The 13,892-nt window shown below is 37.5% G+C and overlaps 1 protein-coding gene and 1 pseudogene across 2 annotated transcripts in view; one reads left to right on the plus strand and one right to left on the minus strand.

Moving 5' to 3' along the window:
* LOC134328691 (NACHT, LRR and PYD domains-containing protein 3-like) overlaps positions 1 to 13,892 on the minus strand; it is a 1,194,473-nt pseudogene that overhangs the window by 1,061,792 nt on the left and 118,789 nt on the right.
* Positions 1 to 13,892, plus strand: part of appa (amyloid beta (A4) precursor protein a) — a 39,935-nt gene that overhangs the window by 20,520 nt on the left and 5,523 nt on the right. Inside the window, exons 5-12 of one of the 2 annotated variants that reach the window (XM_063010701.1) lie at positions 2,830 to 3,023; positions 3,222 to 3,466; positions 5,899 to 6,066; positions 7,044 to 7,177; positions 8,542 to 8,616; positions 8,702 to 8,860; positions 10,877 to 11,005; positions 11,358 to 11,457. In XM_063010701.1, coding sequence (XP_062866771.1) covers positions 2,830 to 3,023; positions 3,222 to 3,466; positions 5,899 to 6,066; positions 7,044 to 7,177; positions 8,542 to 8,616; positions 8,702 to 8,860; positions 10,877 to 11,005; positions 11,358 to 11,457 — 1,204 coding nt within the window. The remainder of the gene's footprint in view (positions 1 to 2,829; positions 3,024 to 3,221; positions 3,467 to 5,898; positions 6,067 to 7,043; positions 7,178 to 8,541; positions 8,617 to 8,701; positions 8,861 to 10,876; positions 11,006 to 11,357; positions 11,458 to 13,892) is intronic. The other variant, XM_063010702.1, reaches the window with a different exon arrangement.

Raw genomic sequence — 13,892 nt, forward strand, 5'->3', positions numbered from 1 at the left:
AGTTCCTGCAGCTCCTAATGCTGCTGTAGGTCTTTAAAAAGCCTCCCGGACCAGATTGCTTCTCGTCTTTTTATCAGTTTTGAAGGGATGGTCAGTTCCTGCAGCTCTTCATGTTGCTATAGGTCTCTTAGCAGCCTCCTGGACCAGATTTCTTCTTGTCTTTTTATCAGTTTTAAAGGGACGTCCAGTTCCTGCCGCTCCTCATGTTGCTGTAGGTCTCTAAGAAACCTCCCGGACCAGATTTCTTCTCATCTTTTCATCTATTTTGAAGGGACGTCCAGTTCCTGCAGCTCCTAATGTTGCTGAAGGTCTCTAAGCAGCCTCTCGGAGCAGATTTCTTATCGTCTTTATACCAATTATCAAGGGACGTCCAGTTCCTGCAGCTCCTCATGTTGCTGTAGGTCTTTAAGCAGCCTCCTGGACCAGATTTCTTCTTGTCTTTTTATCAGTTTTGAAGGGGATGGTCAGTTCCTGCAGCTCCTCATGTTGCTGTAGGTCTCTTCACAGCCTCCCGGACCAGATTTCTTCTCGTCTTTTTATAAATTTCAAAGAAACGTCCAGTTCCTGCAGCTCCTAATGTTGCTGAAGGTCTCTAAGCAGCCTCCCGGACCAGATTTCTTCTCGTCTTTACATCAATTATCAAGGGACGTCCAGTTCCTGCAGCTCCTCATGTTGCTGTAGGTCTCTAAGCAGCCTCCTGGACCAGATTTCTTCTCGTCTTTACATCAATTATCAAGGGACGTCCAGTTCCTGCAGCTCCTAATGTTGCTGAAGGTCTCTAAGCAGCCTCCCGGACCAGATTTCTTCTCGTCTTTACATCAATTATCAAGGGACGTCCAGTTCCTGCAGCTCCTCATGTTGCTGTAGGTCTCTAAGCAGCCTCCCGGACCAGATTTCTTATCGTCTTTACATCAATTATCAAGGGACGTCCAGTTCCTGCAGCTCCTCATGTTGCTGTAGGTCTCTAAGCAGCCTCCCGGACCAGATTTCTTCTCGTCTTTACATCAATTATCAAGGGACGTCCAGTTCCTGCAGCTCCTCATGTTGCTGTAGGTCTCTAAGCAGCCTCCCGGACCAGATTTCTTCTCATCTTTTCATCTATTTTGAAGGGACGTCCAGTTCCTGCAGCTCCTAATGTTGCTGTAGGTCTTTAAGCAGCCTCCCGGACCAGATTTCTTCTCATCTTTTCATCAATTTTGAAGGGACGTCCAGTTCCTGCAGCTCCTAATGTTGCTGTAGGTCTTTAAGCAGCCTCCTGGACCAGATTTCTTCTCGTCTTTTTATCAATTTCAAAGAAACGTCCAGTTCCTGCAGCTCCTAATGTTGCTGAAGGTCTCTAAGCAGCCTCTCGGAGCAGATTTCTTATCGTCTTTATACCAATTATCAAGGGACGTCCAGTTCCTGCAGCTCCTCATGTTGCTGTAGGTCTTTAAGCAGCCTCCCGGACCAGATTTCTTCTCGTCTTTACATCAATTATCAAGGGACGTCCAGTTCCTGCAGCTCCTCATGTTGCTGTAGGTCTCTAAGCAGCCTCCTGGACCAGATTTCTTCTCATCTTTTCATCTATTTTGAAGGGACGTCCAGTTTCTGCATCTCCTTATGTTGCTATAGGTCTCTTAGCAGCCTCCTGGACCACATTTCTTCTTGTCTTTTTATCAGTTTTGAAGGGACGTCCAGTTCCTGCAGCTCCTAATGCTGCTGTAGGTCTTTAAGCAGCCTCCCAGACCAGATTTCTTCTCGTCTTTTTATCAATTTCAAAGAAACGTCCAGTTCCTGCAGCTCCTAATGTTGCTGAAGGTCTCTAAGCAGCCTCTTGGAGCAGATTTCTTATCGTCTTTATACCAATTATCAAGGGACGTCCAGTTCCTGCAGCTCCTCATGTTGCTGTAGGTCTCTAAGCAGCCTCCCGGACCAGATTTCTTCTCGTCTTTACATCAATTATCAAGGGACGTCCAGTTCCTGCAGCTCCTCATGTTGCTGTAGGTCTCTAAGCAGCCTCCCGGACCAGATTTCTTCTCATCTTTTCATCTATTTTGAAGGGACGTCCAGTTTCTGCATCTCCTTATGTTGCTATAGGTCTCTTAGCAGCCTCCTGGACCAGATTTCTTCTCGTCTTTTTATCAGTTTTGAAGGGATGGTCAGTTCCTGCAGCTCCTCATGTTGCTGTAGGTCTCTTAGCAGCCTCCTGGACCTGATTTCTTCTTGTCTTTTTATCAGTTTTGAAGGGACGTCCAGTTCCTGCAGCTCCTCATGTTGCTGTAGGTCTCTAAGAAGCCTCCCGGACCAGATTTCTTCTCATCTTTTCATCTATTTTGAAGGGACGTCCAGTTTCTGCATCTCCTTATGTTGCTATAGGTCTCTTAGCAGCCTCCTGGACCAGATTTCTTCTCGTCTTTTTATCAGTTTTGAAGGGACGTCCAGTTCCTAATGTTGCTGTAGGTCTGTAAGCAGCCTCCTGGACCAGATTTCTTCTTGTCTTTTCATCGATTTTGAAGGGACGTCCAGTTCTAGGTAATTTCAGTTTGACCTGTGCCATTATTTATCTACTTATTGATGACGGTCTTCACTGTTCTCCTGAAAATTCTTTTTGTACCCTTCTTCTTACTGATACCTTTTGACAATTAGATCCCTCTTATGCCTTGTAAGCTCTTTGAGGACCACGGCTTATGCTGTAAGACATAACTTAGTAAATGTCAGGAAGATCCTACTCTGTTATTCTCCTAACTTGGTGCTCATCTAGCTGTTGTTGCCGGAAGCGGTATTGGAACGTAATAATACCAATTCTATATCGAACCTCTCTTCCCCTCTTATTTTTCTCCCTTGAACTAGTCCTGTGGGGACCATGCCATGAACCTGCACGACTACGGGATGCTGTTGCCGTGCGGCATCGACCGATTCCGCGGCGTGGAGTTCGTGTGCTGCCCGGTGGAGACCGAGGAGGTGGATGCCGTCGGCGACGATGAGGAGGAGGACGATTCCGATGTCTGGTGGGGGGGAGCAGAGACCGACTATTCCGAAAACAGGTGATCTTACAGTTTTGTAGTCCAGTGAATCTGGTTGGCTGTCATTATCCTTGAGTTGTGTCTAGATCTCAAGTCCACCTGTTCCAATTTTAATTGATTGGACATGCACAGATTTGGGTCAATAAGGGCCACACTTCATTCAAGAAAGGAAAAACCAAGCTATGAAGACTCTCTCTGAGTTTTTTTCTTTACTTGTAGCATGACCCGGAAGGCAAAGCCAACCGAGCTGGCGGAGGCCGCGCCCACAGTGGCGGAGGACGCCGAAAACAACGAAGAGGAACAGAAGCAGACTTTAGATGTTGACTGGTATGAAGAAGAGGAGAACGAGGACGATGAAGACGACGAGGTGATCGATGAGCGCGCTGACAATGAAGAGACCACCAGCGTTGCCATGACTACAACTACTACCACCACTACCGAGTCTGTAGAGGAAGTGGTCCGAGGTAATAACATTTACTTTAGTCGGTGTTTTTTTCGGCAAGTTTCATTAATTACTTTCCCATTAACACTTTTTACGCCCAGAATTAGAAAACTAGACATTTTTTGAAATTTTTTAAGTTTCGAAATTATTTTAAGTCGAAATTATTTGAAATTATGTTGAGGTAAAATTCCTGTCAGACAGAAGAATCAAAACGATACGCGGTCATAGTGCGTCACGTGATCCGAAAACCGCACGCTGATTGGTTGAGCGGATTTATCGGGGTGCGTTCAGGAACAGCAGTCATGTTAGACGTTTTCTACTGTATAACGTTAATTTACAAGAATTTTGTGACAATATGAAATGCTAATACAGTTTTGATCAACACTTGATTTAAATGCAATTTCAATGCAGTTTGCTGACAGACTCGGCGTGTCCTCACCTCAGATTACCCTGTTAAACTAATCCCACCTGATGAGTGTCCTATTTCTAAGTGAAAAGCTTTTAATACTCTCTCAGCTCTGGTCTGATGAGCAGTGTTGGCGTCATTGCCGAGCCGAGAACGGTCCACCACCTAAACATCATCTGGTCAGCATTCGGACGTGAGCTACAGTCAGTAATTGTCTACCCAGGTGGTGTAGCTTTTAAAATAATCCACGAACGTACGCACGCACAATATAGGCGTTCCTAATAAAGTGCTCAGTGTATGTATGTATGTTTGTATGAATGAATTCGACCAAGAACATTCATTTGTCCTTCCTATGTAAAGGAAATGTACACTATATGGATAAAAGTATTGGGACACCACACCTGATTATTAAGTTCAGGTATTTTAAAAACACTTATTACTATCAGGTGTATCCAGACATGTGGCAACAGTTTGGGAAGGCCATTTCCCTGTGCTCCACTATGACTGTCCTCTTGTACACAAAGCAAGCTCAATAAAGACACAGAACCCTGTTGAAAACCACTGGGATGTTTTGGAGCTTTGATTGCGATTGGCACACACCAAAATGTTGTGACGATCCTTCCCGTGAGAGGGGGTGGCAGTGCCACCGTATTATTACCCATGGGTTTGGAATACGTCGTCCTGCAAGTTCATTGTATGGTGCCCAGATTTGCTAGCGGGGGTACATGCAGGGGGTACATTACTCATTTCAGTATAATTATGATAATAATAATAATAATAATAATTAGTTTTATTATATAGCTATTATTATCATTATTATTATTAATATTAATATTATTACTATTATTATTACTATTATTATTTTATTATTATTATTAATAATAATATTATTATTACTATTATTATTATTGTTATTATTATTATTATTATTATTACCGTTATTATTGTTGTTAATATTATTATTATTGTTAATATTATTGTTATTATTATTGTTAATATCATTATTATTACTATTATTATTATTATTATTATTATTATTATTATTATTAATAATAATGTTATTATTACTATTATTATTATTGTTATTATTATTACCGTTATTATTGTTGTTAATATTATTATTATTATTATTATTAATAATAATGTTATTATTACTATTATTATTATTGTTATTATTATTATTATTATTATTACCGTTATTATTGTTGTTATTATTATTATTGTTATTGTTAATATTATTATTATTATTATTGTTGTTAATATTATTATTATTATTATTATTATTAATACTAATGTTATTATTACTATTATTATTATTGTTATTATTATTATTACCGTTATTATTGTTGTTAATATTATTATTATTGTTATTATCATTATTATTACTATTATTGTTATTATTATTATTATTATTATTATTATTATTGTTAATATTACTATTATTATTATTGTTAATATCATTATTATTATTATTAATATTATTATTAGTATCTCGGTATTATTATTAATATTGTTAATATTATTATTAATGTTATCATTATTATTGTTAACATTATTATTATTATTACAATTATTATTATTATTATTATTGTTGATATTATTATTATTATTTTGGTAATATTATTATTATTGTTAATATTATTATTAACATTATTATAATAATAATAATTATTAATATTATTATTGTTATTGTTATTATTATTATTATTGTTATTATTATTGTTACAATTATTAATTTTATTATTGCAATTATTATTATATGCAATGTTTTATATGTTGGGTGGTTTTAGAACTGTGGGCTCCCAGGGAATAAGTAAACTCTAGTGTTTGGGTAAAGAACTCTAAGTTGCTTAACTACGAACTGCCAAGTCCCACCACTGGATGCCTTTTCACAACAGAAACATCCATCAAGCTCATTGTATAGTGTCCAGATACTTTTGGCCGTATAGTGTACATCATAGCAGACTCGGGCCACATAAGTGAATAGGTACTGAAGTGTTAAATCCCATCGATTATTGATGGCTGCATTGCTGGTTGTGTGCTCCCAGACGTGTGTTGGTCGGACGCCGAGACAGGGCCGTGCAGGGCCATGTTGCCCCGCTGGTATTTTGTAAAGGAGGAGGGTCGCTGCGCTCAGTTCATCTACGGCGGCTGCGGAGGCAACCGTAATAACTTTGACTCGGAGGAATACTGCCTGTCGGTCTGCAGCAGATCGTGTAAGTTACGTTTGTGTGTGTGTGTGCGTGTGTGTGTGTGTGTGTGTGTGTGTGTGTGCTTTCCACTAATCGGCCCGAACGTCTTGCTAACCCTCTGTTCACACTGCTGCTGGCTTTCCGTGTGGCTCGCTCACACACACTTGTCTTGCCTTTACGTGTGGTTTCTTCTCCTGTTGAGTCGCCGTCCACGCACCATATGCCACCCACCCACCCACCGAGTGTCTCTTCACACGTACCCGTGTGGAATCGAGATGACACTGGCGATTCTTTCTGTGTATTTTTTTCGCGGATCCATTCACAGCTCGTGTCTGTTGTTTATTTCATCGCTGAACTCATCGCTGAACTCATCGCTGAACTCATCGCTGAACTCATCGCTCTTTAGTTTTTGGTTCCTAGATAACAGGTCCTACTAGAGATGGAAGACGACTCGACGTTGGCGTGTCTAACTGCCCTGTCCTTAGTATTTACGACGTGTGGTCAATACTACCCATGGTGTTCGCGGCCGAAGGTCAGCTCGAGTTCGGAAACGCCCACAGCCAACAAAAGATGAAAAGAGATTCGCGAACCTACTCATTCTGGGGACGATCAGTGCACCCTTAGTGCAGGTCCCAAGCCCAGATCAATAGGAGGTGATGATTCCTAATGGGTATTGCATTTAACTGTTAACTGGTGGCCAAAAATATGTGGACTTATTGTTATTATTATTGGGTTTACCCATTGCTAACAGGTGTATGAACTCCAGGGTTTCAAGGGTTTCTTTTCTCTCGCCATGACCTCAGTCCTAGCGCTTCGCTCTGTAGCTTTCTGGTTTCCTTGGGCTCTTCCTAAACTAATTTTTAACTTCTAACAACGACTTTCAACGACTAACCTCCTGACGGACGGGTCTTACCCTGGAGGCAACGTCCACTCCACAAGCTTTGCTACTTCTCCTCCAACCCCACTTTCTAACGCACTCACTTTCCCTTTACGTTCACCAGTGCCCACCAGCTCCTCGAGCTCTCCGGACCCAGTGGACCGTTACCTGGAGAACCCGGCGGACGAGAACGAGCACGCGCGCTTCCTGCAGGCCAAGGAGACCCTGGAGGCCAAGCACCGCGAGAGGATGTCCAGGGTAAGACAGACAGTTATAGGGGTTCTACAAGACACTGCAGATTTACTAATGACATTAAGTGCTTTAACTGCAGACGCTCGCAGCGACGACTGATAATTTACTGACTTCCATTATGGGATTAATTAAAGGAGATTGACGATCCTTCATGCCTCGGAGCTAATAAGCAGAATTAGCTGAGATCATCTGGTTTAAGTCTGTGGAATGATTTGCCAAAAATGTGTGTGTATGGAGAGCTGTCTGTGCTAAATTAATTGGTCTCTGTCATATAATCCATATCGATGTTGAGGAACGTTTTATTCTGATGGGAGTTGCTCTCTACCAGAGTGTAACGTTAGGTATTATGGAAGTGAGATGTTTTGGTCTTTGCAGTTACCAGAACTTTACTCAGTTCAGTATAATTATGATGATAATAATAATAATTTATTTTATTATATAGCTATTATTATCATTATTATTATTAATATTATCATTATTAATATTATTAATATTATTATTATTACTATTATTATTATTATTGTTAATATTATTATTAATACTATTATTATTAATATTATTATTATTATTATTATTACTGTTGTTATTATTATTGTTAATATTATTATTATTATTATTATTATTGTTAATATTATTATTATTATTATTAATAATATTATTATTAATATTGTTAATATCATTATTATTATTATTACTATTACTATTATAATTATGAGTATTGTTAATATTATTATTATAATTACTATTATAATTATTATTGTTAATATTATTATTACTATTATTATTACTATTATTATTATTATTATTATTGTTAATATTATTATTATTGTAATTACTATTATTACTATTATTATAATTGTTATTATTGTTAATATTATTACAATTATTATTGTTCATATTATTATTATTAATATTATTACAATTATTATTATTGTTAATATTATTATTATTATAATTATTATTATTATTATAATCATTATTGTTGTTGTTATTATTACTATTATTACTATTATTATAATTGTTATTATTGCTATTATTATTGTTAATATTATTATTACAATTATTATTATTGTTAATATTATTATTATTATTATTAATATTATTAAAATTATTATTATTATTATTATTGTTAATATTATTATTATTAAAATTATTAATATTATTATTAGTACTGCTGAGGAGTGGTGTGCTAGCAGAATATCCTGCTGCGCCACCTGGGCACCACACATCATTATTATTGTTGTTATATCAATCTATTATCATTGTATTTTTATTATTATATTATCATTATTATAATTATTCTTACTGTTGTTGTTTTATTTTTATTGTTAGTTGAACCTTCAGGCTGTAAATGTTCCTTGTTTTTTAAGGTTATGAGAGAGTGGGAGGAGGCTGAGCACCAGTCTAAGAGCCTGCCACGCGCCGACAAGAAGGCCGTCGTCCAGGTAGGTCCCATCGATAAAGACGACCAGCAAACGTGACCCAACAAACGTCTCCGTGTTTCTGATCTTTGTGTCTTGTTCACCTCAGCACTTCCAGGAGAAGGTGGAAGCTCTGGAGAAGGAGGTGGCCAGCGAGCGGCAGCAGCTAGTGGAGACTCACATGGCCCGCGTGGAGGCGCTCCTCAACGACCGGCGTCGTCTGGCGCTGGAGAGCTTCCTCAGCGCCCTGCAGGTGGACCAGCCACGGGTACGGACGCGAATACATGATGATCTTTTTGGAATATTATATAATATTATTTAGATTTCTTTAATGGGGTTGTTGTTGGTTTTGTGAATTTGTATTTTGTGGCCTGCTATTGGCCGCCCGGGTGGCTACCTGGACAGTGATTGGCTCGTCTGGGAAAAGGAGGGAGGGAGGGCCAGAGAGATTCCTTGTAACGGACCTCTGCGACAGGGAATAATGGGGATCAGTGCGTGACTCGGATCTCCATGTGTCTGGAGGGGGCGTGTGTTAGAGGGGTGTCTGCAGCAGATGAGGTGAAATACGATTGGTTAATTGGATTTGACTACATTAGAGTAAAAATGAGCAATGAATCATTTAGCGTACGTGAGTCGTTCATGTACATTTGACTCACCATTATACCCCCTCACCACCTGTGCCCTCCAGATGACTCCTCGCCAAATGTGTCGTCTTTCGGCCTCGGTGCTTTTCTGACACTTCTCTTCCCCTGTGACCGTTATTATTTTCTCTTCTGCTTCTCCTCCTACCTGAGACCTCGAACCCAGAATCTTCTGCCCAAAAACAAGCAAAATGGGTCAAAACATTAGGACCACCTGTTTACTGTTAAAGTTATTATTACTATTTGTTATGAATAATAATTGTCATTACTACTAACTTACTATTATTACATTTATTAAAATTGTTTTAAAATTGTTTTTAAATTATTATTATTTAAATGATAATCATGATCATTTAAATACACTAATTATTTCTTTTTCTTATTATTATTACTAATTATTATTGATGTTATTTCTTATTAATAATAATTAATTATTATTATTGCTACTAATGTATTATTATAATAACTTTATTTTATATTGTATTTTAAAATTATTTAAATAATATATTTTTTATTAACTATTTATTTTATTATTATTATTATTATTACTAATGATTATTATAGTTGTTATTTGTTATAATAATAATTTTTATTATTACAATTATTTAATTGATTTTTAAATTATATTTTAAAATTATTATTTAAATAATAATCATTAATTATTATTATTATTGCTACACATTTTTATTATTGTTATTTGTTAATAATAATTAATTATTATTAGTAGTGCTACTAGTTTATTATTAAATTGTTTTTAAATTATATTTTAAAATTATTATTGGAATAAAACTCATTTTACTCTATTTATTATTTATTTTTAATTATTACTACTACTATTACTCTTTTATTAATATTATTGATTTATTTTTAAATAGTATTTAAAAATGATTATTATTTAATTTATATTTATTTATTATTATTATTATTTATTTTTAATTAATATTAATACTAGTTTATTACAATTATTTCTTAATTGTTTTAAAATTATTGTTATTTAAATAATAATCATTTTACTATTTTTATTATTTATTTTTAATTATTATTAATTCATTATTATTATTGACTTATTGTTTGATTATATTTTTTAAATAATTATTGAAATTATAAACATTATTTTATTATCTGTATTATTTATCTTTAATTATTTTTATTGCTAAAATTTTTTTATTGTTATTTGCTAATAACAATTAATTTTTATTATTACTACTCGTTTATTATTAAATTGCGTTTAAATTATATTAAATAATAATGTCACTATCTATAATATTCATTTGTAATTATTATTATTCGTACTAATTTATTATTGAATTAATTTTATATCATATCATATTGAAAATTATTATTATTTAAATATTATTTATTATTTTTATCATTATTATTTATTTTTAATTGTCATTATTATTTAATATTATTATTACCTATCGGGTCTTAGCGATCTGAACCTTCCTTTTAACGCATCAGCGCGTTCATGTTCTCACATGACCTCCTGTTCCACCCAGCGTGCCAACTCGACGAGTGACGTTTTCTTTCCTCGTCCAAGAAAAATAACTGTGTGTGTGTGTGTGTGTGTGTGTGTGTGTGTGTGTGTGTGTGTGTGTGTGTGTGTGTGTGTGTGTGTGTGTGTGTGTGTTCTCTCTCTCCAGCCTCGTCACGTGTTCAGCCTGTTGAAGAAGTACGTGCGCGCCGAACAGAAGGACCGGCAGCACACGCTCAAACACTTCGAGCACGTCCGCGTGGTGGACCCCAAGAAAGCCGCGCAGATCCGACCCCAGGTACGCGCCACGGCCACACGGGGTCTGTCCCAAATCCTACTGAGCTGCCTGCGTAGGTAGCCTAAGTAGAGAGGAACTTTAGAAGGCAGATTACTCTCCAGTTGGACGACGTCGTCGTCCAACTGGAGAGTAATCTGCCTTCTAAAGTTCCTCTCTACTTAGGCTACCTACGCAGGCAGTGGGCAGGTTTTGGGACAGACCCCGTGTGACCACGTCTCAGTAGGAGATCTGAGAATTTAGACACGCCCTCTTCTCAGGACCGTAGAATGATGTCAAATTTTTCCATGTAGAGAGATCACATGACGGACACCTAGGCCCCGGACCTTTTGACCTCTTGACCTCTTGTTCTCAGGTGCTGACCCATCTGCGTGTGATCGAGGAGAGGATGAACCAGTCTCTGGGGCTCCTGTACAAGGTGCCAGACGTGTTGGAGGACATCCAGGACCAAGTCGGTGAGTCACCCTTTCTACAGGACTGTGGGAATTTGTGTCCATTCGGTCAGTCGAGTTTCTTCAAAACAGACCAGTCGAGCCATGTGTGACTTTATGGACTTTCCTTTGTGGAACAGGAAAGGGCCTTCCCCAAACCGTTACAACAAAATACAGCTGTTATGAATAGAGAAATAAGGGAAGCGGGTACGTGATCGTTTCCTCCCACCGTGTGCTAATTATAGCGCCTTCGCTTCCTGTCTTGTTCATGTACACCTTCCTGTGCTTATCGTGTACGTGTGTGTGTGTGTGTGTGTGTGTGTGTGTGTGTGTGTGTGTGTGTGTGCGCTCATGGTGCGTTTTTGCGTCCTGTGCGTCACTCGACCATCTGCGACTCCCAGAGTCTTTCTCCCGCCTTCTCTTTCTGTCGCCGTCTCTCCGATCCCATTTCTTCTCCTCGTTAGTCACCCAGTCTGTGATTAGTGCCGCCCCCCCCCCCCCCCTTAAATTAGAGCATCAGCCCCCGATTTCTGTCTTCAGCTCTTTCCTTTACGAGGGACGCAGAGGGGGACCGTCCGGGCCCTGTGGGGTCTCAGAAAGGTCCTAAGATAATTAAATAATTACATATATATATATACAGTATATATACTGTATATATATATATATATATATATATATATATAAGGGTTAAATTAAAGAAGTCGCTTTGGCGCCCTCTGCTGTCGGTAGGAAGAACTGCAGGCCGGCTATACATTCTATGCTGGCTTGTTTTTCTATAGAGGAACTATTTTTATTGACAAGAAAATTGACCAATCAGATCTTCTCTCTAAATGACCGGGTTGTTGGATCCTTTCATTTTATTTATTTATTTATTCATTTAGTCTAAACAGCTGGAAGCGTAATGGAACACCTTTTAAGATGAACTAGAACTGAGATTGCGAGATCGGTGTCTGACCTTACACATGCTCTTTTTGAAATTTTTGAATGGGCAAAAATTCCCCACAGGCACCTTCCAAATTCTTGTAATAAGCCTTAACAAAAGAGCAGGAGTTCTAGAATTGTATCTGCATTTAAACTAATACAAAAACAATTCCATTCATGTCGGAATGTAAAGGGTTAAATCAGAGAAGCCGCTTTGGCTGCCCTCTGCCCTCTGCTGTCTGTAGGAGGAACTGCAGGCCGGCTTTAAATTCTACACCAGCCTGTTTTTCTATGTTAGAACGAATTTGATTGACAGGAAAATTGACCAATCAGATCCTCTCTCTAAATGGCCGGACTGTTGGATTTTTTTTGAATTGTATTTATTTATTTTTATTTAACCCTCCACATTCCGACACAAATTGAGTTGTTTTGTACTAATTTAAATGTCGAATGTAAAGGGTTAAAATAAAGAAGCTGCTTTGTCGCCCTCTGCTGTCAGTAGGAAGAACTGCAGGCCGACTATAAATTCTATTCTGGCCTGTTTTTCTATGTTAGAACGATTTTAATTGACAGGACAATTGACCAATCAGGTCTTCTCTCTAGATGACCTGGCTGTAGGATTCTTTATTTTTATTTATTTATTTATTTATTTTACACTTTAGGATGAACTAGATCTGAGATTGTGAGATCAGGGTCTGACCATACGACTTCCCACAGACACCTTCCAAATTCTTGTAATAAGCCTTCGCAGACGAGCGGAAGCTAGCGCAGGTCTAGAATTGTATCTGCACATAATTTGCCAATCGAGATTTAAACTAATACAAAAAAAATAATAATTCAAGTTGGGTCTTAATGTAAAGGGTTAAATTAGAGAAGCCGCTTTGGCGCCCTCTGCTGTCAGTAGGAAGAACTGCAGGCCGGCTATAAATTTATGCTGGTCTGTTTATCTGTGTTAGAACGATTTTTATTGACAGGAAAATTGACCAATCAGATCTTCTCTCTAAATGGCCGGACTGTTGGATTTTTATTTAACCCTCCACATTCCGACACACTGAGTTTTTTTGTATTAGTTTAAATGTCGAATGTAAAGGGTTAAATTAAAGAAGCCGCTTTGCTTGGCGCCCTCTGCTGTCGATATGAAGAACTGCAGGCCGACTATAAATTCCACACAGGCTTGTTTATCTATGAAGGAACTATTTTGTAATGTAATGGAACTCCCTTTGGGATGAACTAGAACTGAGATTGCGAGGTCAGTGTCTGATTTCACACATACTCTTCTTTTAAAAAATTTTGAATGGGCAAAAATTCCCACAGGCACCTTCCAAATTTTTGTAATAAGCCTTCACAAAAAAATTATATGTTTATAATTTGTCAATCAACATTTAAACTAATACAAAGAAAATGAAGCCGCTTTGTCGCCCTCTGCTGTCGATATAGAGAACTGCAGGCCGAATATAAATTCTACACTGGCCTGTTTTTCTTTGTTAGAACGATTTTAATTGACAGGAAAATTGACCAATCAGATCCTCTCTCTAAAT

This window comes from Trichomycterus rosablanca, chromosome 15 (assembly GCF_030014385.1).
Source record: "Trichomycterus rosablanca isolate fTriRos1 chromosome 15, fTriRos1.hap1, whole genome shotgun sequence".
Taxonomy (NCBI): Eukaryota; Metazoa; Chordata; class Actinopteri; order Siluriformes; family Trichomycteridae; genus Trichomycterus; species Trichomycterus rosablanca.